General features: G+C 52.3%; 1 protein-coding gene across 8 annotated transcripts in view; it reads right to left on the bottom strand.

Annotated features, from left to right (window-relative positions):
- ZBTB7C (zinc finger and BTB domain containing 7C) overlaps positions 1-24,810 on the bottom strand; it is a 376,550-nt gene that overhangs the window by 98,874 nt on the left and 252,866 nt on the right. Inside the window, exon 1 of one of the 8 annotated variants that reach the window (XM_057527127.1) lies at positions 3,390-3,532. The exons of the other annotated variants lie outside the window; for them this stretch is intronic. Coding sequence (XP_057383110.1) covers positions 3,390-3,514 — 125 coding nt within the window. The 5' untranslated portion in view covers positions 3,515-3,532. Of the gene's footprint in view, positions 1-3,389; positions 3,533-24,810 lie in introns of those variants that run through there. 8 annotated transcript variants of the gene reach the window in all.

The following is a 24,810-nucleotide window of genomic DNA, read 5'->3' as shown; positions in this document are numbered from 1 at the left end:
TCTCTGACTAATATGAAGGAGACTCCAAATTGCTCTTGGCAACAATCTCTCAACCCCAGATTCCCCTCCCTCTATTCATCTCCACAGTTCCCAGCCAAAGGAAAATAAACTGAACAGCTCTCTCCCTGGCCCAACCTGTAGGGCTGCACGGCTGAGCAAGCGCTGAGCAAACAGACATCCCCATGCAATTATCCACCTGTGCAATCGCTGTAAACACGGGGCAGCCAGGCGGGGGCTCACTGCTCTGATCAGCCTGATCATCTCAATATTAGGAGAAAAATGCCTTTATTCTGTCACCACGACATCAAAATGGAACACAATGTGATCTCGTGACCTCAAACCCGAGAGATTAAAAAAAAAGAAAAGAAAGAAAAGAAAAGAAAGAAGAAAGGAAGAGGAAAATCGTCCTCCCCAGAAGAGTTGGTGTCAGTTCTGAAGAAGTAAGCCCACAAACATCCCTCAGATGGATTTAGCTTCAAGGCAAGATTTATCAGTTCACCTTCCTCACAAAAGTGAGAGTTAATTTTAGAGGTAGTTATCTTACACCTATTATACCATTCAAGATGGAAGGAGAGTTAACAGGCCAAATGTCCTGAAATATTTATGGCCGCTCTGTGTCAAAGATTCATCTGACACTGTTTTATTAGGACAGATATGTCAGGTCAGCTAAAGCAGAGGTGGACAGGAGCATCGGGAAATGGCATTGTGAGTGGAGATATAGCGGATGGAGCACCGTCTTTTCAGTTGAGTCCTGAAACACCCTGGCAGGCGGGCGTGAGCTGCTCTGAGAACTATGGACAGTCAAGAGACCTGGGTTCTAGTGCTGGCTTCGCTACCAAGTCCTGTGAACACGGACCAGCTTCCCCAGTGGTAGGATGAGGGGCTTGGAGCTGCAGCTCCAGCCCTGAGAGTATGGAAGGTGCCATTGCAGCCACTGAGGAACGAGGGTGGGGGCCGGGAGTGATGCTCTTGGGGCAGCTCTCAGCCTGGCTGGCACTGCTGCAGAGAGGCACCAGTCCTCCTAGAGGCTGCACGGGGTCTTGTCCTCTCCAGCTCCGATGCCCCAAACTAAAGGCTCATCTTAGAACCCACGACTGTAAACCAATAATCTGAACAGCAGGGGCTCAAACAGCTTCCTAGGTCCCTGTGTGCACTCCAGGGACCAGTCCTCATCACTGCAGCGTGGGGACACTCACCATTCCAACTGCCCACCCCTCGTCTTCTCCCAGCCCCCTTGCTGCCTCTCCTTCTTCACAGCCATGCTTCTGTAGCACCTTCCCACATACTGGCTCATTTCATTCACTCAATACTCACTGAAGGATGTACTGTTACAATTACTATTCCCATTGACAGAGGCCAGGGACCAGGTCAGATTTCACTTACTAATGTATGCCAACACTTAGCATGGTGTTTGGAATCACACATTAGACAATGTAACAGCTGTCGAATAAATGATTGACTGATTGAATGGAAAGAAACTCAGGTTCAAGAAGGTTAACATTGGATGTAACACATACTGTTTTGTACAATAATTATACCAGAGTGATGGAGTCCTGTCTCCTCAACTAAAATGAAACATTCTAAAAGATGGGTGGTATAATGGGTAGCTTGGATTCCTGGTTCTGTCACTAAGTAGCTGGGCAGCTTACTTAACCCCTTTGAGCTTCAGTTTCCTCATCTGCAAAGTGGAGCTAATGATTCACATCTGATGGGTTGTGTGGGTTAGAGGAGATAAAGTATGCCAAGCACAGTACCTGGCACGTGGTAGATGGCCTCTGAATGTCCCATCCCTCTCTTCCCTACCCGTACCCTCTTCGGCTTATCTCCCAGAGCTGACACGGCAGGATAAGCCTTGAGTTCTATGACCTCCAGGCCTTTGCTCTTTTGGTCTTCCTCCCTCAGGGTCCTGACCCAAAGCCTCCTCTTATTTTAAGCCTTTGTTGACCTCTTTGGCTGCCAAAGTGCCTCTTCTCAGATCCCAAAATGGCTCTCCCAGTTGTCTCTCAAGGAAAAGTTGATTCAGGGAAGGGCCCAGTGTGTAGCTTGTGTCTCTTTTGACTTGTGAGAAGAGATCTGGAGATCTATCCAGAGGAGGTCCCTGAACCCTTCTAATTCCTAGGATTTAACTGGGTGATGGAGTGGAGCTGAAACTTGAACCTGGCAGGACCTTTGCCCTTCCTCTCCCTCCCCTTCCACAAAAACTTCTATGACTCTGGAGAAAACTGCCTGATTGTTTCAACCACTTCCTTTACTTGTTCATATTCCTGCATTTGGAGGGATTGGAAGGGGTACACCACCCGTCGCCCAATGAATCGCGAGAATGAGGCTGCCTCCTGTGCAGAACCCAGTACCAGGGGTTAAAAGAAAAAGGGCAGCCATCCCCTGCCCACCGTGCACAGCCGGGACAACAGAAGCCAGAAACCAGCACGACCAAACCCGACGACCCTCGGAGCTCTGACCACAGACACGAAGAAAACTGCACCCGCTCGACTCTCAGAGCCGGGGTGTGTGTGGGGTGTGTGCAGGCTCTTTCCAGAGTCCCTCCCAGGCCAGCCCGCGGCCGCTGCGGGAACCCGGCTGCAGGGAACCCGGCGGTCTCGAGGGCGACGCGGGTTGGGGCGCGCGGAGCCGGCGCGTCCCACCCGGACCCGGCTGCCTCTGGAGCTCCGGGACCCGGGCTTGGCTCCACCGCCCACCCACGCCCAGGTCAGGGCACAGGGAAGGGTCCCCACCCACCCGGTTCTGCTGGCGATTCAGCCCGGGACGGCGACGGGATTCCCTCCGGCTCGCCCAGCGACTTGTGCCAATCCCCCTTTCATTCCTGCCCCTGTCCTGACTTCTGCCAGGAGTTGCCTTGGCTTTCTCCCTGCCCCCCCACAAGTTTTGCATCTGATATAGGGGGGACCAAGCTTTTTTTGGGGGGGGAGGGTCTTGAAACTAACAATGTCTATCGACCACTACCTTCCAGAGTGCCCCTCGCACTCTCCGCTGTCCCCTTTCTGCCACCCCAAAACCTGCCGCGAGGGCCGCGGGCGCTGAGAACGCGAGCAGAGTTGCTGTATTCCGAGTCCCCGATTCTTTCCTGCGCTTCGCTGGGAGGTAGGCGGCCGCGCGCCCCTGCATTACCGCGGGGGCCCTAGCCCCGCTTTCCCCAGCACGCTCGTTTCCAGCCCAGGCGCGGCTTTGAAATTCCTCGCGGACGCCGCCACTCACGCCCGGCGAGGGCCAGTCCGAGCCGCCACCCGGGCCAGGCGTCCCCGCAGTGCCCGGAGAGGGATGCAGCGGCCGGGCGCCCGAGGCGCCTCCTCCCCACCCCCGCCTCCACGGCCGCCTGCCCGGAGCCCCGAGCCCATCCCAGCCCGCTCCGGCCGAGGCCGCCGCAGACCCACCTGGCCGCCCCGGGGACGCCGCTCGTGGCCGGGTCGTGTCCTGAGCGCCGCCAGGGTCCCGGGCTGGGAATACACGCGGCAGCGCTGCTCAAGGGAGCCTGCCGCAGCCGGCGGGAGGTTGTCATTGATTCGTGCTGGGCGAGTTAAGCCATTCCAGGAGTGGTTTTGAGAGAGCACTCCCACCCCTCCCTCCAACCAGAAGTATTTGGCAGGCAGCCCCTTTTTGTCCACCTGTACTGTTCAGCGCGGGACAAGGACCAATTTCACTAGTCGCGCTTTACGCCTCACTTTCTAATACGAAAAGTGAGCCCCTTCGTAAAGGTAAAGCAGAAATGAAAGCAAGGGTAGTGGAGGAGCTTTTCCCCCACTTTTCTCCTGGATCTCTCCGTTTGTTTATTTTTTCTCTAATATTTCACAAAATGCCTTACCATTTATCTCAAATCAGGGATGGCTTTTCATTGTTATTGGTTTTTTCTCCAATTCTGCATGTCTTTTATTTTTAGAGGCAATTTTATTTCCATTTGCCTGAAACCTGAGCCCAATAAAATTACTAGAATTATATGTTTTCTCTTTAAAGGGTCGTGAGTGTAACTTATCAAATAAAACATTGCACAGCAAGCATGCAAGTGGCAAATGAAAAGGAGGGAAGTGCAGGAAGTAAGCACAGAACCGTGGCTCTCTCCACGGGGTTGCCCAGGGAACTTGGCCCAGAGGGAGTCCTGAAGCCTGAGGTGGGAGCACCTACTGCCCTATTCTCCCCAACGACAAACACAGTATCACCAGGCTCTCCCTGGCTTTGTCACCGTTCTAAGACTGACTCAGAAATGCCAACCAGAGACCCAACAGTCCACATTTGGGGTGGGCCAGCCACCAATCCCAGAGAGGTGTGGTGGAGCGCCCTTGCCCAAGCTGTGCCTTGAAACCACATACCACGCCCTTTTTGAAACTGCCAGCTGGGAGGCTCCTGCTGCTGTCAGCCCTCTTCCCCAGAACTGCCCTTCACCTGGGGGGAACTTTCACTAACTCCTGGGTACCTAGGCTGGCGGTTCTCGGAAAGGGGGGAGGAGCCAGGGAGGGAGGGTCCTTCTTCCCTGGAGACCAGCTGCCTGGTGTGTGATGGAGACTCAGCACAAAACAAATGAGACCAATGAGAGACCTGGCCCTCCATGGCCTCTGTCACTCTTCACCGGCAGGCCACAAACATGAAAGCATCCCAGAGCCAAAGGTAAATCCCAAAGGCCCATCAGTCTATGAAGGCCCAGGATGGGGCTGAGGTTTGCAGAACCCCAGGAAGATGGTTCAGACTTAAATTGATCTCTTCCAGCAGGTGCCCCCTGCCTGAAATCCCAGTGTTAATGATTCATTCCTTTGTGGGGCACGCCCTGCACAGAGCCTGCACCAGGCAGGCAAATTTGCTTCAGGAAGGCAGGAAGGGTCTCCTTCTGTAGTTTTAAAACTGAAAAATACCCATGGGTCAGGGGCAAGAGTCTCCACAAGGGGCTGGAAGGAGTTTGTCAGACCTTCTTGTTATGGTGGGAGGGTCATGGATGGCAGCATGTCGGGGTGGAGAGGCTCGGAGCTGGGGAGGGGAGGGGAGGGGAGGGGTGAGGAGGGGAGGGGAGTGTTGGGGAGGGGAGGGGAGTGTTGGGGAGGGGAGGGGGAGGGGTGGGGAGGAAAGGGGAGGGGAGGGGAGGAGGGGTGAGGAGGGGAGGGGAGGGGTGGGGAGGGGAGGGGTTGAGAGGGGAGGGGTGGGGAGGGGAGGGGAGGGGTGGGGAGAGGAGGGGTGGAGAGTGGAGTGGAGGGGAGGGGTGGGGAGGGGAGGGGAGGGGCTGCTAAATCAGGGAATCAGGCACTGAAGGTCAGAAGGGAAGGTGCTTAATCAGGGTTGGTGGACAGCTTCCAAGATTGGATGACTCCATATTGCTTTTTATCAAAAACCATGTACTCCCGGAACACCCAAGCCAAAGAATGAAAAGTTAAATCCCTGTGTCCACAAAGGCACTAATTAAATATCCACTCAAGCATAACTCCACACTCCACTCCTAGAACCAGTAGGTAAAGGCGCCAGCGCATGATCTGGATAGAATCAGTATCAATCCAGAAGTGTTTGTTGTGCACCCAGAAGTTGAGGTTTGCCACAGCGGCCTGGGTGGAGGTGGGGTGGGGTGGGTGCAGTGGGGTGCCGCCCTCCCCTCGGAGCCTCACGTCTTGTGGGGAGATCAAGCACAGGGGACCAGTCAGCATGGGGTGGGGTACTATAGAGCACTATCCGGGGTCCATTAAGGAACAGGGCGCTGATTCTGCAGAGCAGACAAGGAACCAAGGGCAGTCATGAGGATAGGACTCATCTGGAGAAGGCTCCAGGAAGTGGTCCAGGCAGACCTGGAAGTCTGTGCTGCTGTGAGAAGGAGGGCATGTCAGGTAGGGGGAGTGAAGGCTGGGGGAGGGGGCAGCTGGCCTGGTTTAGAGGGTTCTCCCAGTGGATAAAGCATCAGGTCGGGGTCTACAAGACAATCAGTTTATGGATACAGCTTCCAGCTAAAAGGAGAGAGTACAGGGCAGGGCCTGCTTTGGAGGGAGGGAGGATTGGAGCACCTCTTTCAAACCCAGCTGGAGCTGAATGTGGGCAGAGGGAGTGGAGGAGGGAGGCTGTAGGGAGGGGTGGGGGAGAGTTGTGTGCCCAGCCCAGCCTGCCCCTAGGCGGTTCCTCCTAGCAGGGCTCCAGCCCCTGGACCTGAAGGAGCGTCTGAGTAGGCCAGTGGGTGCTGCCAGGGCTGAGGATACTGCAGCCAAGAGCCTCGGGGGGGAAAGTTGGCCACGGTCTAGCCCACCGGCTGGGTACCGCAGTGGACAGTGGATGTCATTCCTCCCTCCCCCTTAATCACTGTGTGTGCATGCCCTGTTGGGACACACCCTTCGGAAGGGCTCTGGGCAAAAAGTGGGGAGCCCTGCCCCTCTGCCCCTCCAGCCTCGCCTCCCTGTTCTCAGCCCCCATGCCAGCCGCCTTCTGGGAACAGAAACATAAAGGAGTCTTGGAGGGTGGGGTGGGGAGAGGGGGGTGGGGAGAGGGGGGTGGGAGAGGCTCCCAAAGCCACACAGAAGGGGCTCAGGGCGGGCCAGACTCTAGATCTGTTACTGTGCATTTCCTTTGGGGAGGTGGTTCCCTCTTAGGCCCTCTCTGGCCCCCTCCCTCTTACTCCCCCTCCTCCTCTCCCCCTCCTTCCCGCCCCACCCCCTTCCTGGGTCAGGTCGGTCAGAGCACTTGGAAACAGGCTGGCTTACAGACGCCTGGCCTTCCACATCTGCCTCCAAACCACCACACGCCCTTGTTCCAGGGAGGATGAAAGCTCCTGCTCCAACCACCAAGCAGTGGCTCAGAAGGCTAAACAGAAGCACAGGGAGCAAATCCGCTACCATCAACTTGAAACTTTAGCGGTGCCTGGTCATCAGCTGTGACACAGGCACGAAGACAGCTACTGTACAAGCAGGCACACATACAGAATGTGCATAGAGAGGTGGACACAGAGATGGCCCGTGTAATCCGAAAATAGTAATCACTCACATCTATTGAGAATCTACCCCTCACTTAATCCTTCAACCACACCATGAGGTAGGTTCTTTTATTTTCTCCATTTTACTAATGAGGAAACTGGGGCCCAGAGAGGTCATATCGCTTGTTCAAGGTCACACAGCTTGATAAATCACAACCACTGGATATGATGCCTGGGTCTTTGGACTCTGCTGCCCAGAGGCTGACCCCAGGGTTGGGCTCTGGCCCTTTGTCTAGTTCCTACAACTGGTTCCCTAAGAAGCAGTTTGCTTTGCTAGTGTGTGCCTCAGTTTCCCCACCTGCTGAGCAGGCAGAGTAATGACTCTTACTAAACTGAGAGGCTGTTATTAGCCAGGAGGAGGCTGAGATGGAAGTTAGACTGTGATAAAGCGCTAGAGCAGGTCTTCCCTAGAGGACACACATGGCACTGAGGTTGAGTGTTACTCAGGCTGGAAACTCAGAGTCGCCCTTGCTGCCTCCCTCTTCTTCCCGCCCCTCCCCCCGCTCCAGCCAAATCACCACTTGCAAGACTCCAATCTCCAAGGTAGATCCCCAGTCTGCCCTCTACCTGCGTCCTCCACCACTGCCCTAGCCACCAACCCTCTCCCCTTGACTTGGGCGGGACCCCCTACTGGCCCCCCTGCTCCCACTCCTGTCCTGCTCCTTCCACCCAGTGCCACACAGCTGCCCCGGTAATCCTCAAACCTGCATCTGGCCATGTCGCAGGGCACTTAAAATGCAATCCAAACTGTTCACTGTGGCCCACGAGGCACGGAGAATCCCTGCTTCTCTCCCCAGACTCACCCCTGCCTCCCGCCCCCATCCTCCAGTCACCAGCAGACACACTGAGTTCCTTTGCCTTCCTGTTGTGGGACCTTCCTTGGCCTGACATGCCCTCCGCTTACCTCAGGTCTTGAAGAAGCGTCACCTCCTCAGAGAAGGCTTCCTTGACCACCACGGATAGAAAACCCGCCCCCTATTATCTATTTCTGACCCTTGATCAAAGCACTCATGCAGCTCGCTTACTTTTATTTAACAGCATGTTTACAATTAATTATGTTTCGACTGTCCCTCCCACCAGAACAGAGGCAGCTTGTGGGCCGGGGACCCTGTGTGTCTTTTTCACTGTGTGTACCTGGTACTCGGTAGCCTCCTGGCAAATATGTGCGGGAAAAAACGGTTGTAGAGAAAACCCTAGATCCAGGAGGACTGGATTTAGTCCTGGCTTGGCCACTGGCAGGCTGTGTGCCCCTGGGGATGTCACACGCCCTCCCACATTCTCATCCTCATCCTCAGGAAAGGGGGACTATGGATGAGATGATGACCAGGAGCCCGACCAGGTGAATGCTCTGCAGCCAGGCTAGTGCCAATAAACAAACACGAAGACAATCCCGGCCGCAATGCACTTGAAACGGCTTCGAGAAGGTTTTGCTTCTGTCGTTGGCCCTGCTGATTTTTTATGCGAATCGGCTTGTGAGGACTGAGGGCATTCTCACAGCTGTGACCCCTCCACCCCCTGCACATGCTGCCACACAAGCATGGAAACAGGTTGGTCCAGCGCAGCAGTTATACCTCTGAGAGAACCAGCAGGAGACCCAGTCAGGGCTGATTTTATCTGGGGATTTCTACCCAACAGCCATGCTCCTCTGACAGGACAGGTCTGAGGGCCCGACCTCCGATGAGGTCTGTGCATGCGGTGCTTTGAGTTTTCAGTGGCTTCTAAACCCATCACGCTCAGTCCCACCACAACCCTGAGTCCCACTTTGCAGATGAGGAAACTGAGGCTTAGATTAAAAAGCGAGTGAGTGGCAGAATGGAGATGTCTGAAATCAGTGATGCAAAACTCTCGTGAGATTAATAGTCTTTTAAAAACTTATGTATATGAATATATAATTTTAAAGAGAGTATTGATCTATCTGAAAAAACATTTGAAATTCTTCCATAATAGAGAAAATTTGTGAGACCGAGGCGAGAAGGTGACCCGTAATCCCACCACATCTGGCAACATGACGGCCATGCAGGGCCACTAGTCTTGCCTCAGTGCTCCCCCCTCCCCCCAGCCGACATCTCTCTGTCTCACTGGAGCGGACAGTCCACCCCCCACTAAATGCAAGCTTCACCTGACATCCCACTTTGCACTTCTTAGGTGCTCAAAACACATTTAATTAAAATTTGAGAAAAACTCAACTGGCTGGAGCACGAAAGTGGCACTTAAGGGGCACCCGGCCTCTTGCATCACGGCCGAGCTTCCCGCCTGATGACAGACCGAGTCCTCACTATTCTGAAGTCCCTGGTTTGTACTATTATCGCATGGATGTCCCTGTAATCACGCGATTCTATCACTTTGGTTCTCAGATCAGATTTTTATTGAAATTTATTAAAATGCCAATGTGAGATAACAATTCATCACTGTTTCGCATCAAGAACAGAGAAGGAGTGACGACAGAATCTAACCTAAGCTTATACAGTCATAAAGTTTATCCAAATCTGCTGGTTGCTTATGCTGCACACATTTCTGCCACTGGGTCGTAGGGCGGCAGACCCATCCTCCAGACCCCACTGGCCAGACTCCTTGACCTAACTCCCCGACTTCTTCAGGTACACAGAGGTGATCCAGGGGAGCTGAGTCCTGTGGCTGGCTGGCCTTTGGCTTCCCAGTCCAGTGGGAGCTGGAGAAGAAGGCGAGGCCCAGGGGGGAGGCCCCGATACTCGGAGCCCTCCCTCCACCTCTCAGGTGCGCTGGGAGACCAGCCGGAGCTTGTCCTGACCTCGGGTGGGAGCCTCTGAGAGGAGGTACAGGCGGAGAACAGGGTGCCAGGGTGCCGGAATTGTTCCCTCTGGGGAAGTGAGGGGGAAATTACCCTGCCTGGCTGGGCACACAACAGACGGGGCGAGTGAGCTCACAGCCTGAGAGTCCCAGGGCTGCCAGGGCCTCGCCCTCCTCCCAGATTGTATCGGTGGCACCCTCGGGAGGAGGGGAGGGGGCCACGAGCTTCCGCAGAGCGGCTGGAGCTCTGGGTGACTGGGCCTGTCACCACCAGAGCAAGCTGGGCATCTAGGGGAGGAGGGCTTGGCCAAAATGTGGCCAGTGGGGGCAGTGGAGGGAAAGGGGGCCACGCTACCAGCCAGGGAGGCGGCCTCCCTCCTCTCTTCCACCCTCCCTCCCCCTCCCGCCCTTCCTTCCTTTCACAGGTATATACTGACTGCCTTTCTACTTAGGCTTCGGCTATAAAGCGAACACGTGGACATGTCATGTCTCCGTCCTCATGGAGCTGACCTTCCAGTAGGGAAAGACAAGGGACCATCTACCACGAAGTCAGCTGGGTGAGGACAAGTCTTTGTGCCTTGCTCTTTTCCTAGGGGAAACCACCCCTTTGTGGTCTCCCGCAGCCTTTCACCTCATTTGATCGCACTCTGAGGGACTGGGAGAGCAGGGTTTATAGCTCCCAGAGAGTGAGGAAACGGGCTCAAGGGTGGGGAGGTGACGTGCCCAAGGTCACACTGGGTGCAGTGTGAAGCCACTGCCTGGAGGCCCAGCCGCCTGTCTCCTTGCCCAGTGCTCCCAGCGCTGTCTGTCTTCCCCAGCACAGTCACCTAAGCTTACCAGCAAAGCAAGGAGAGGACTTAACTCCGTGCTTCTAGAGATACTTTTTTTTTTTTAAACGGGGATGTTTATGCACTAAAAAAAAAAAAAAAAAAAAAAAAAACCTAACAAAAGAAAGAGAAGGAAGAATGAGAAGAAAGAAAAAAAAAAAAGAACTAAGAACCTCAACCTAGACAAACAACTAACTTACCTAATATTAAATGACATTTGCAAGACAGGACCCTGTGGGCCTAGGCAGCCTGGGGAGCTGAGGTCCAGGCTACACCAGCTGCAAACTCTGGCCTTGACCCAAGTTCCCTTTGGTAAATATGGTGAAAGTTGGCCTGTCCATCCTGGGTCCCTGCACATGTGTGAGGCCCCCTTACCCAACCCTTGGGCATAACCTGGGTGCCCACTTATCCCTTAGCTGGTGTTTGCCCAGGAGGAGGAAGGGGGGTGACAGGAAAGGGGAAGATAAGGCAGGGCTGTGTGTGTGCAGGAGTGCTCGTGTGGGTGTGCTGTGCGAGGGGGTCGGTGAGTGGAGGGACCGGCATCTGAGCTGGGTGGCTGATTACTTGCTGGGGAACAGGGACACACCAGCCCCTTCTCTGGTGGATGAAGCAGTGAACAGGGCTCCAGCGCCCTCTAGAAAAGCATCTGCCCTAACTGGTCCCAGTGTGCTCACGCAGAGGTTGGCCTCACCCCTCCCCTCGTGCTGGTCAGCGTGCCATTGCCTGCCGGGGTGGGGGGCAGGGGGTGCTGAGAATGGCTAGGACAGCCCACAACCCTTCCCGAGGGCCAGACAAAGCCAGCCAAGCTGGAAAGTCAGCCCAGTGACCTTCGCTCATTAAAGCTGGCGTTTTCATTAAGGTCAAGGGTAGGCTTGTAGGATGAATGGGGGAACAAGGCAGAACTGAATGGTCATGATGGAGATCAAAACAAGGGCCTTGGCCTCCTACAAGGACCACATCAAAGAAAAGACTCACTGTTAACCCCCAAGGACAGGAAAATAATCATAATCATAATAGCTGCAAGCATTGTGCTAAGAGTTTTGCAGGCATTATTTCTTTTAATCCTCAACAACAATTCTATGAAGTCTATACATTATTATTCCCCTTTTACATAATGGCAGCTCAGAGCCAGGATTTGAACCTAGGTCACAATGACCACCTTTAAAAGTCACTTTTAATCCTGAAAAACGGCATAAGGTAGTTCAGAATATTTTTGGACTTTGAATGGAGTGGGAGAAACCAGAGTGAGACAGAAGGTAGGACCTGTTGATCATAACAGGGGGAAAGCATTAGAGCAGGCCCTTATCTCAGGCTGTCCATGCTGTTTGGGGCATCTCAAGGCCATCTGCCCATCAGCAGTGAGCTCTAGGACAAATAAGGTCCTTGGTAAAGACTTTACATTTCCTTGAAGAAGAGGAAGGTATAACAGCCCGCACTGTGTGCTGTACGGGAGCACGGGCTGCAGTGGTTGGAACGAGGTGATATTGCTCAGAATATGGATCCTAATCCTCCGTTAGAATCCCTACAATGCAGATTTCTGGGCCCCTCCTCAGGCCCACTGAATCAGAATCTGAACCCCAAGTCTCCATCTTCACAGACCCTAGGGGATGCACGTTGATGTGGCAGAAGCAGCGGTGACTGGTAACTGGTTGGTTTGGCCTTGCTGATGAGTGGCCCCCGGTTGAGAGTCAGTGCTGTGCAAAGCCACTGTCACTGACCTAGGTCCTTCAGGTGTGTTGGGGGTGGAGGGTGGGGACAGGGATAGCACCTTAGGCATGTTCTCTACATGGACCATTTTTAACAGCTGCATAGAGCGCCAGCGAGCAGACGCACCATTAAACATGTAACCACTCCCTACTCTTGGACACTTGGGGCTTTTCCATATTACAGATAATATTAGGATGAACATCGTTATGAATCTTTCCCCCGTATTTTGGATTACTGTCTTAGATTAGATTCTCAGAAAAAGGGTGAAAAGCATATGAACAATTTCATGGATCCTAACATATAAAGCTAAATTGCATTTTCTGAAAACTTGCACATTTAGGCTGACCCTGCAATGTTCAAGAGTGTCACTTTCACCACAGGGCTGCCAGCATTTCCACCATTTCACTTTAAAGATAAGGAACTGAGGCTGTCAAAGTGACCTGTGGCCTGTCCGAAGTTACACTTAGTAGATGCCAGAACTGGGACAAGAACCCAAGGATGTCTTGTTCACACACCAGGGTGTTTTGCTGCTGCTTCCGACTTTCTCAATCTCCAACCAGGCAGGACGGAAACATCAAGGCTGACACATCACTCCCTCTCTGCCCCACTCCTACCAGCTCTGACTTCAGCTGCACAAGGAGCTCATGTTTCAGTGCTTTTCATTGTTTTTCTGCCTCTAAAACTGGGGCCTCTCCTCTGCTCAAGCTCCCTGCCCTCCGTGAACCCTCTTCTGATCACTCAGAGGAGGTCATTACATACCTGAACTGCGGGTTAGATGTAGATAAGTGGGTGGGGAAGCAGTGGGACAAAGGCGAGGTGACACCCAAGGGGAGGGACAAAGACCAGCCAGACTGACCAGAGCAGTGGGTGCCACAAGAAGAAAGATACACTGGGAAGGCATTCGGGGCCTGGCGTGCCAGACTAGGGAGTTCAAGTGTGGGGGGCCTTGAGCACATGTCTAGCCAGCCATCTGCTGCTATGGGGACAGGGGTTGTTTCCATAGGAAAGCTGGGCTCTGACAGGGCCCTTAACAGGGTGTCTCAGTGGGCTTCAGAAGGTCCTTGAACCCCCAGCTAGACCATATGTAAAACTTCATGAGTATGTGAGTATGTTCATTTTTCTGGAGTGATAGCCCAGTGTGTTCATCAGATTTTCAAAAAGGTTTCTGACTGCACCCCCTTTCCACAGTTCATGTATATGGAATCTAAAAAAAAAAAAAAAAAAGGTACTGATGAACCTAGTTGCAGGGCAGGAATAAAGAGGTAGACACAGAAAATGGACTTCAGGAAATGGGGTGGGAGGGCGAAGCTGGGGCAAAGTGAGAGCAGCATCAACATATATACACTACTGAATGTAAAATAGTTGGCTGGTGGGAAGCAGCAGCATAGCACAGGGAGATCGGCTCGGTGCTTTGCGATGACCTATGGGGGGGGGGCGGATAGGGAGGATGGGAGGGAGACGCAAGAGGGAGGGGATATGGGGACATGTGTATGCATATGGCTGATTCGCTTGGTTGTGCAACAGAAACTAACACAGTATTGTGAAGCAATTATACTCCAATAAAGATCTATTAAAAAAATAAAAAAAAATTAAAACAAAAGGTTTAATTAAATTTAATTAAATTAAAAGTCAACTAGAAATATAAACTTTGTTGTATGAGTTATATATATTTTTTACCCATGGTAAAAAGACAGAGGAAATAATTACAGATGGTCCTTCCCAGATAGGTAGATGGTACATAGATAGATATATAGGTAGGTGATAGATAGATGATAGATAATTGATAGATGATTGCTAATGATAGATGATTGATAGACAGTTGGTAGATAGATAGAACAGATCTACATTTAGCAAATAGTTACAGTAAAGAGTTATTATTTATGCCACCTAAGTTTTCTTTTCCCTGCATGCCAGGGAGCTGGAGGAGCTGGGAGGAGCTGGGAAACCTGGTGCCGAGGTGCTCAGATCACTGCCCTCCAAGGATGATCAGAGGCAAAGATAAAGCCTTCGTGAAGTGACAAAGTCAGTTAGTGGGAAAATGGGACTTGGTTTCACAACTTTTCCAGAGCCATCTCGTGCATAAGATGGGATGCACTTGAAAGCAAACACAGTGAGCCCTCCTCTAGCACTTAGTGCATGTCAGGCACTGTGCTAAGTGCTTTACAAGTATTATCTTGTTGACTTCTCAGCAGCCCTGGTGGTTTGGGCAGCACTATACATCCTATTTTACAAGAGAGGAAATGGAGGCCCAGGGATGTGTAGTCACCGGCCCCAAAGCAAACAGTGGCAAGTGGAACAGTGGGTACCGGAAGCCAGGTGGGCTGGGTCATGGAGCTGGGGCTTGATACAGCCTTTGAGAGCAGTTGTGTTGCATGGTCAGTAATCCACCCCATTTCTATCTTCCGCAAAAGGGCTGGACCCTGAACAGCTTGGCCCTACTGTTCTCTTTGCCTTTAAAGGGATAGTTTAGTGAATATACTTGAAATTATCCAGGCTGAATTGTCAATACTTGCAAAAAAAAAAAAAAACATTGCTAGTAGTAGTAGTTATAGTAATACCTCCCATTTATTGAGCAGCTGAGTCAGACAATATACAAAAGGCTGTATAGTCATTTTAATTCCATCCTTACAACAAGCCTCCAAGATGAGTATCAGGGGGTCCCTTTTACAGATAGGGGTACTGAGGTCCTAGGAGGTTTAGATTACCTGCCTGAGATCAGCTAGTGAGTGGAGGAGGGCTGGACTGCACCCCTGTTCTTTCTTATTCTCTGTCTCTTGCTGGTAATGCAGGTCACAGAGATGCAGGGGCCGGCTTTCTGGTTGGGGCCCACCTGATGGTTGGGGCATGGAAAAGGCCCAGGTCAAAAGGAAAGAAAGGAAGGAAGGAGAGAAGGAAAGGAAGAAAGGAAGACTGGAGGGATGGAGGGACAGAGGGAGGAAGGAAGATAGAAGGAAAGAAGGGAGGAAGGGAACCTGGATGGTAGCACAGGCTATGTGTCAGGCAGCACCAAGATACTGATGAATGACCCAACTAAAAGTTGAGATTTCAAAAGTCCCACCAGAAAGGGGCAGTGGCCACTGGCCACAGTTAGTGAATCAGTCCCCGCTGTCACTCACTCCAGGATACAATCAGAGGTGTGGCCCATGTCTTTTTGGAATTTGGCTATAGTCTTTGAGGCCAAAACTCACTACCCCGTAAAATGTTCTTGTGAGGTTCAGGTGAAGGTGGGAGTGTGCCTCTTCAATTAAAATCAATGGCTCGGGCTTCCCTGATGGCGCAGTGGTTGAGAATCTGCCTGCCAATGCAGGGGACACGGGTTCAAGCCCTGGTCTGGGAAGATCCCACATGCCGTGGAGCAACTAGGCCCGTGAGCCACAACTACTGAGCCTGCACGTCTGGAGCCTGTGCTCCGCAACAAGAGAGGCCGCGATAGTGAGAGGCCCGCGCACTGCGATGAAGAGTGGCCCCCGCTTGCTGCAACTAGAGAAAGCCCTCACACAGAAACGAAGACCCAACACAGCCATAAATAAATAAATAAATAAATCCCATTTAAAAAAAAAAAAAAAATCAATGGCTCTTTTAGCTCCTCCCCTCTCCTGGGTTTTCATCTTGATTCTGGAAGCCCTAGGGCCTGGGAGGCATGCAATGCAGGAGGCAGGAGGGACAGCCAGCCCCTAGGATGGAACTAGGAGGGTGGAGCTGGACAGGGTCATAGCTGTGGCTCAGGGTCATGGCTGGGAAAACCTGAAGGGAGAACAGTGCAAGTCAAGCCCAGAGGCCAAAGCTGGACACAGAGTCTGAGAGGCCTTCGGGGCAGAGCTTGCAGCCAGTGTTCCAAGTAAGCAAGCAGGGGTCAGGGCAGGCGTGTTGCTGACACAAGCAGCCATGACCAGGGGTTAGGAGTCCATCTGCACAGTCAGGAGGAAACAGTCTGGGCTGGATCCCAGGCCCTGGTCGGGGGGAGAGGACCCCCTCACAAACGACCCAGCGAGCCTGGGAATCCCCAGGCAAGACGGCCGCTCTCTTCCGGGTGGGGCAGGGCTCCACATTCAGAGTCCTGGGGCTCTTCTCTGGGCGTGAGCTGAGCTTGACCAGGGAGAGCGGGCCCCCAGGAGGCTGCGGCTGGTGCCCGTGTCCCAGAAGCCAGGCTCGTCTTCCACGGTGGCCTCCAAAATCTACCCCGTCCACTTCTCAGAGCCTTCACTCCCCTGCCCCCACAGTCCTCTTGGGCCTGATATTTTCTTTCATTTCAGAGAATAAAACTTTGTGTTTCTTGATCTTGAAAGTAACACACACGCACTGAGGAAGCCTCCCTGTGTTGAGGATCCTATGACAAAGGCAGATTTTTCACCCTGATTCCCTCACTAGCCATTTTACAGGGAGCATTTTCCCTGGTGCACTTGCCCCGCCCCCCATCCCCCCACTTTTCGCTGCTTCATCTCAAGTCTTACCGGCAGGTGCCTCTGGCTGGCATCTGTGTATGTACTCAGATTAAGCAAGCCACGTTGTCACTGCTAAGTGCTCAGGTCCTAGTCTCTTCATGGGAATTGCTTAAACAATTGGAAGAAGTTTTCATAACAGAAGCGAGAGAAACCCTCCCCCTGGCAGTGGCAGTCATCAGCCAGTGCTGCCTCCTGGAAAGAGCCGATACAAGACTCTACCCAATATTCTCATCTGCTCTATCTGGTTCCATGTAGGTTTGAAACTAGAAAATCAAATATATTAGAATTGTGCATAAAACAAGAGCAAATAGGCCCCTGAGTGACATGGGGCTCAGGGAATGAGTATTAGAGCATGTATTCTGTGACGTCTTTTGGTGGTTCAACATTGTCTTACTTTCCTTTCAGATTCTTGGTTGTGTCCCAGACAGAGGAGGAAGGCAAATAAATGAGGTTTCCCTGTACCTCTAACATTCTTTACTATGTTACGTGGGCTTCATTTCTTGGAAATGTTAAATTATTTCCTTCTTGTGATGCTCTAACGTTTGTATGGTGTGGTCATCTCAGTGCGGGGAGCAGGATGGCCCTAGGTTCCAGGTTTCGCTCCTCTGCCCAGGCTGAGAACCACTGGTTTAGTGCAAACAGGGCTATACTAGAAAAACCAGATTTTTAGATCTTCCTTTATCTTGAATTGAGCTGTGTGACTCTAACAAGACTGGAAATAGAAGCATACTCAGACTGTCAGAGCTGCAAGGCTCCTCAGGGCCCCTACAGACCCACACCCTCACTTCACCCTTAAGGAAATAAGGTGTGTCCAAGGTTACAAAAGAAGCTATTGGCTAATCGGCAAATACCTCCTCCATGGGAGACTTTATGAAATAATTAACAACGACATCCTGTGTAGGAATGTGTGCATTTACAACCCATCTTGTTCCGAAGGATTTGAGCCAGCTTACAAGTATGCCTACAATGCAAGGTAAACACACATAAAAAGTAAGAAAGAAAAACGAGGCACAGGGCAAGTAAGAGCAAAGATGGAGCCAGCCTTGAGATGAACACTGGCAAGACCTGCGTCCTTAACCCGGCATGGCCCTAGATTTGGTACCAAGATGCCCAGCAGTCAAGAGTAGGGGGAAATATGCCAGCCCTATGAGGCTCTGCTTTCTTGTTCTCTAGGACTTGCTGTTTCCCTCTCCAGGCATCAGTTTTCCAGTCTGTCAAATGGACAAATCCTGACTTGTAGGATCTTTGTGAAAATCAAGTTTAATCTTGTACATAAAAGAAAGCACTTGAAATGTACAGTGTACAAAAGGGCTTATCATTTTATCTTCTTGCTGTCTCCTTGTAATGAGTTAAACACTATTCATTGTCCATTGGCTGATGTTGTCCCCAGATTTAAGCGGCTATAGTTGGTCAAAGTTAATTCTGTATGCATTCTTAAGAACATCAAGCATTGTCCAAACACCGGATGAGAAGCCTTATAACATTTTTTGAGCTCCAATTAAGCCTATTTCCAACATCATACCTTTTCCCCTTTCCTTGCTTTGATTGGGAAAAATTAAGATACCTAGAAGCTGCAGGGAATGTAAAATTCTAACGTGAAGTTTAAGTGCCCCCTAGAAAATTCCTGTTTCCTGGTGCAGGAGTGTTGATGGATAATGGAGAGGAGAGAACAGGGTTGGGGCAGGGGAGGGTGGGCCCCTTCAGGGGCCTCTCCAGCTGCAGTTTGGCAGGCACTGCCCAGACCTGTCACTCAGAGTGTTTCCCCAGACTTATGTGTTAGGGTGGATGGAATAAGGCATCTTCTGAACACAGGCCAGAAATTTTAGCTAAAAGTTAACTAGTGGCCGGGAGTGGGCATGTTGGAATTCCAAGAAGTGGGAGGGGACAAAGAAGCCACCGAATCTGAGCAAGCAGAGCTTTGGGGGTCTCAGTCGGCTTCCCCTATATGGCTCTTGTCTGAGATAATAAACTGGGGGTACTCACTGAGAAGAGCTTTTCAATAAACAAGGGCATTCATAGCAAAAGAATCATATAAATACCATAATAACATATAGACAATATGTCTGGTTTGGGATTGAACATGGGAAGGTCACTATGGGCAAAGGTGGTCCAGCATTCTCCTTGGGAAGTCATTGGTCTCACAAGGTGATTGCTGCCAGAGCCCACTGATCTGTGGGGGGACAAGTGAGCGGTGGGATGAACCAGCCTCAGCTGGGACGTGGTCACATGAGAACCTGCCCTCCTGTCTGTAGAGCCCTTCACATTTCTCACAGTTACTATTTGAAGGGTTAACTTTGGGTTAATATCATTATCCCCATTTTATAGATGAGGAAACGAAAAGCCGGATTGGTTGAATTACTTCTCCAAATGGCAAGAATCTGGTTGTCCCAGCAGGAAGGCAGCTTGGAATCCTGGCTGAGAGCATGAACTCTGGATCCAGACTCTGCACCCTGCCTCTGCCATCTCTCGCTCTGTGACCTTACGTGAGTTCTTGAGCGTCTCTCTGCCTCAGTTTCCTCATCTGTAAAGGCTGTTGGGTGGATTACCTGAGTCAGAACAGACCCTGACACATATCAAGTGCCACATTAGGATGTTAAACACACCAACTCCCAGCTCAAAGCCCACCTCTGTAGCCCCCAAACCAAAACAGACCCATGGCAGGATCCCAAGTGTGTGCGCTCCACCCTGCGTGAGAAATTCTAATCCCACTCAAGCGTCATGGGGTGGAGAGAGGGGCTAGAGTGGAGGGGAGGTGGGGATCAGGCACCGGGCAAGCTTCTCCAGCGCCCTGGGGACAGTCCTGCTTCCTCTCCCTTCGAGGACTTTGCCACGGAGGAACACACATCCTGTGCCAAGCAGGAACGAGATGGTACCTGGGCCTGACAGGATGACAAGTTCAGTACGCCCAGGTTCCCACCAGGGGCAAACACCAGCTCCCCACTCTGGCCCTTCTTCCCCTTCTCTTTGCTTTGGTGGATTTGTTTGAGTTGCTGCCAAGGGCACCCATCAGAAATGACGGGAGGTTTGCCTTTGGGGAGGGATGTGAAAGTGTTAGGCAAACAAGTCCTGGCGAGCTTTCTCATAACTGTGGCCCTAACAGGCCATGGGATCACCATGGGATTGAACGGTGTTTCCCAAAAGCCACGGGCCCATATACTGAGGGGCAGGTCTGAACTGGGCAGCAGACGTCCTGCTTCTAGCCCTGGCTCTGCCTCGACGGGGCTCTGTGTCCTTGGCCAAGTACTTCTTCCTTCCAGGTCCTGTTCTCATTTGTAAAAAGAGGGTCTTGGGAGGCAGAGGGGGGTGATGAACTTGAAGACCCTTTTCGGCCCTCCCATCTGTGAGTCTGCAGGAAGCGTTCTGGGACCAGAACTGCAGAATTCCGAACAGCTGCTGGTGGCTCTGCCTTCTCGTGGATCCTGGACCCTTTTCTGCAAGACCCCGGGTTGTTATTATTGACTTGGCAGCATGGAGAGGTGTCTATTCATGCAGCAAACACATGGAGTGAGGGTCCCCATGTCCTTCTCCCTGCCCCGGTGGGAAGAGAAGGGGGTAGACGCCAAAGGCAGAGGATGGCAAGGAGAGGCCAAGGGGAAAAGCATCAGGCACAGGCCCCTTCGTCTCACCTGCTATCAGAATACTGTGTGGAGGAAGCAGCAGACCAGGAACCCCTGCAGCCTTGGGCACATCCCTTCCCCTCTCATGGGCCAGTCCCCTCATCTGAAAACGCCCAGACCAGAACTAGCCAACCTCTCCCACCCTCCGTTCCTGCGTCTTACTGGTTATTCCATGACTGTTCTGCACAAGCACTGGAGTGGAGCGGGGGTAGGGGGGGAACAGAGAGATTCAAGGCCCCTTTTGCCCTCAAGGAGTTCAACCCATGTCCTCACCATTGCTTAATGAATTGATTCACTTATTGAGTATCTACTATGTGCCAGAAGCATCTGGAAGGGATAGGGATCATGGCCTATCCTTTTTTTGTTGTTGTTCTTTTCTATCCTATCCCCCATGTCTTAACACATAAAATACCTGCACGTGGTGGTTAAGGGCACAAACCTTAGAGCCAGACTGCCCTGGTGTGAATCCTGGTGGTGTTCCAATTACTAGGCTCAGTGTCCTTGTCTGTAAAATGGGAAGAATAATACTTCCTACCTCATAGGGTTCTTATGAGGATTCAAAAAATTAACGCTTTTAGAACACTTACCATAGGGCCTGGCATGTAGAAGGTGACCAGTAAATGTTTGTAAATAAAATACTTACCAAGGTGAATAGAGCTGACCTGCTTCTGGTCTAAATTTTTCATCACGAGAAAGTCACACACACGGACCTTCTCTCCTACTCTAAATGATGTGTGCGCTGTTAATTTATTCATTGGGCTCTATGTTTACAGACAGTGCAAAGGTGAACTTCACCACAGCTAAGCTTAACTATCCTAAGTTCCAAATCAGTAAGGTCCAAGTTCATGAGCTTCTACTATAACCAAAACTAGTCATCATTCATTTCATCCCATTTCCTCTCCAAATACTTTATTGAAACTGATAATAGTAGTCTAATTAACTTGAATTTCTCCAGCTTTTGTTCTTCCCGGCCCCATGTGCCAGGGCAGGACTCACAGCCCATGCCCAGCAGGCAGGACCCCAGAGGCCTGGAGAAGTACAGATTCCACAGAGCCCTGGGTAGCCCAGAGCTGGGAACAGGGGACCTCCAGTCCCGAGGTTCTGGATCTGTGGGCTGTGGTCTCCTAACACAATGCCTGGCAGGGCCCCCGGATGACAAGAGCCCCTGCAGGAACAGACATGCCTTGGTCTTTTGCAACCTGTTCAGATATTGGCTGAGGGCAGCAAATGGAAAAGAGTTACAGCATTAATTGCTCTGATCTGGAGTCGCCAATTTGGTTCATGCTTAGACCCTTGGGCACCATGACTGAGTTTGAAGTGACCAAAGCTGATGCCAGGCTCCTAATGGTGGTTACCACTGGCCAACTACCCTGAAGAAACATGTCACTAGCATACTCAGCGAGAAGGAGCTGGAACCCCAAGCCCATGGGAGTCTGAGAGTCTTCTCACTTCTCCCCAAAGTGTGTTTAGCCAGCTTCCTCATTGAGGGGTCCCTCATTCAGCTCACCAATACTTACTGATCATCTACTCTGTGCCACAAAGGTGCTAAGCTAGGTCCCCAACACAGAGCTACCCCAAAACGAAAGCACACTGGGCTGGAGCTAGGAGGTAAGGTCACTTCCTTCTCTGGATCTCAAGGGTCTCAATCTATAAAAACCCAGGACTGGGCTGAGAATGCCTGTGGTCCAGTTCTGTTAAAGATCCTTGCTACTTAACCTATTAGATAACATCCCTGATGTACAGATAGTGGCAGTCTTGGTCAAAGAGCTCCAAGCTTGTAAAAAACACAAGCTCAGCAACCCACGAAGCTCTCCATAGCCACAGGGAGGATTCCTGGTTTGCTACCTGGAAGTATAAAAACTAGTAGCCTTGGGGATGAATTTGAAGTAGAACTGGGCACAGGGACACACTGGGGCAGGGCAGGGGAGGGTCTAAGGGGCATTACTGTGGTGCCCTTCTTGGTGTGATCTGAGGGATCCTTGAAAGGCTCCCTGTGGCCCAAATACCCCCTTCCCCCCAATCTGGTGTCCTGTTTTTGTAATTTCTCCATTTGCGAGTAACTATTTGGGGGGGGAGGGGTGGTGTTCCATTGCAGGAATCTCTGTGCAAAATGCAGACACCAGAGACGGGTGAGGTTTTTACCCTGCTAAGGTGGCCTGGGTCTTCCCTCCCTGCCAGCAGGGGCCTGGCAGCCTGTGGGCAGTGGGCCCCTGAGGTCAGAGAAGAAAGGGGACCCTGAAGGGATCCTAAGGGGGTTTGGGGGGGTGGGGGGCGGGTGCAGGGAAAGAGACAAAGAGGGCACGCACAGGATTTGAATTCTCCAGGAGGGGTCGGAGTGGGAGAGTTGAGGGCAAGAGCTCGGTGCCTCCCTTTGGCTTACCGATTCCTGGGAGGAGCCAACACGGAATGGAAAGGGAAGGGAGGGCGAGTCAGGCGAGGGTGGGGCCGGGATGCGGGGTGCGGATTCACAGAAAAATTCCCCGGTGTGTTTACGGTAGAGGGTGCTGGGCAGCACCCCAGTTCCCTGGGCCCACGCCCCTCGAGTTACCCGGCCAGTTCAGACTGGTTCGCCCACCTCTCCCTCCCCGCCAGCCCCTCTGGTCTGAACCCTGAGAAATAACAATCAGGAACGTGATGCAACCACAGCCGCTCCACCCCGGCCGCAAGCGCTCCTCTCTCCGCGCCCCCCAGCGCCCCCTCCCAGGTCCTGCCTTGTCCCCGCCCCCGTCCCTCCCCGACGCCCCGCCCCCTGTCTCCCCTCAGCGATCCAGCACCCTCTGCTCGCCCCCGCCCGAGTCCTCGCGCTCCTCTGGGGCATCCTGGCTCCCTCGGCCCCTCCCCTCCCCGGAACCCCTCCCCGCCTCTACCCTGTCTTCCCCGTGCCTCTCTCCTCGGCCCCCGCCTCTTTCTCCCGGCCTCTCCTCCGCATTCTCACCCTGCCCCAGCCCGACCTCAGCACCCGCCCTCCTCCCCTGGAGGCCGCGGCGCCTCTCCTGCCCGCGGTTAACGCTGGAGAGGCCGGCGCCCGCCCTGGCGGGAACTGCACTGACCCGAGAGAGGGGCTGGGGGGTGGGGAGGGGGCCAGAGGGCCGTGAGGGTAGTGCGCAGAGCCGGAGCCCCGCTCCCGTCGCCCCATCCCGCCCACCCCCTTGCAAGGCTTGGTGCCAGGGCCCAACGTGGGCCAAGCAGGCAGCCAGCCAGGCTGCAGCTATCAGGTGGGTGGAGGGCAGTGCCAGCTGCAGGCGTCTCTGCCACCCCCACTAGCCCTACCCTCCCTCCAGCAGCACCTTCTACCTGAAACGAGCCAGGGAGAGCCAAAGGCATAAGACCCCAATTCACTTTGAGATCTTGTTACAACGGGGAGGCTAGGGGCTGAGCCTCGAAGTTAGGGTTAGACTGAAACCCAGCTCACTTATTTTCTCGGTGACCTTAGGCAAGTCACTTCTCTATGCCTCAGTTCTTGCATTTGTAAAGTGGAGGTAATGATAATACCCACCTCATGGGTGTTGTGACTTTTGGTGCCTGGGACATAATAGTTCCTTCATAAGTAATAATATCAATATTAACATAAAGTAATAATTTGAAAATTATTATTATGTCCCCGGGGGGCATTTGCTGTTGAGCAAAATGAAGTGTAATAGAATCTGTCATTAAAGATCTATTAAGCACCTGTTATGGGCAAGGAAGGCCACTTGGTGTAGTGCAAGAGTCTTGGGAGTGAACTGTGGGTTTGAATCCCAGCCCTGTCACTTAGTAGCTGTGTGATCTTGAGAAAGTTATCTCTCCTTTCAGAACCACAATCTCCCAACAGTAAAATAGTGACAGTAATGCCCACTTTGCAGAGTCAGTGCAGGAAATAAATGAGGTAATGTCAGGAGAGTGTCTCGGGCAGTTCTTAGCGCAAAATAGGTGCCTCTCAGTCAATGAGAGGCATGGAGAAAGTCAAGAGGATGGGGATGGAAAGGGCAGACTCAGTTTCTGCTATGTGGGAGCTCTGGGGAGATAAGACTTACGTGGAAAAAAAATTACCACTAACTCAAGGGGATCAAAGCTCGGTGCCAAATCCAAGGTCAGGAGGAAGAGCTGTGGGAGGGGACATGCCCTTAGCAGTGAGAACGCATAAACTGCTAAGGGTGGAATCCCAGGCATTGGTGGGGGATGCTTCTGAACAGGGCCCCCCAGCACTCTCCCACTAGGATCAAGGGAGCAACCACTGGGCTTAAGAAGGGATGCAGTTGCTCCAGAATGACGGGTGCCAGCATCTGCCTTACTAGGGAGGCCCTGACAGGAGAAAGAGGAATTAAAAGGACAGTTGGAAAATGAGGCCTGAGCACAACCTCCACCCTTTTAAATGACTGTCAATGTGGCAGAACATCGTTGCTACCTGCAGCTATGGCTGTGTGACACTGGAACTGCGTCCCCTCATCTGTAAAATAACAGGGTCGGCCGGATGCTTTCTAGGCCTCCTCAGCTGCAACCCTCCAACCTTCTTGAAAGCAATACTTGCTCTG

The sequence above is a fragment of the Balaenoptera acutorostrata genome, chromosome 13 (assembly GCF_949987535.1).
Source record: "Balaenoptera acutorostrata chromosome 13, mBalAcu1.1, whole genome shotgun sequence".
In the NCBI taxonomy this organism is placed as follows: Eukaryota; Metazoa; Chordata; class Mammalia; order Artiodactyla; family Balaenopteridae; genus Balaenoptera; species Balaenoptera acutorostrata.
Note: the sequence above shows the minus strand (reverse complement) of the source record. Positions and strands in the feature narration are given on the sequence as shown.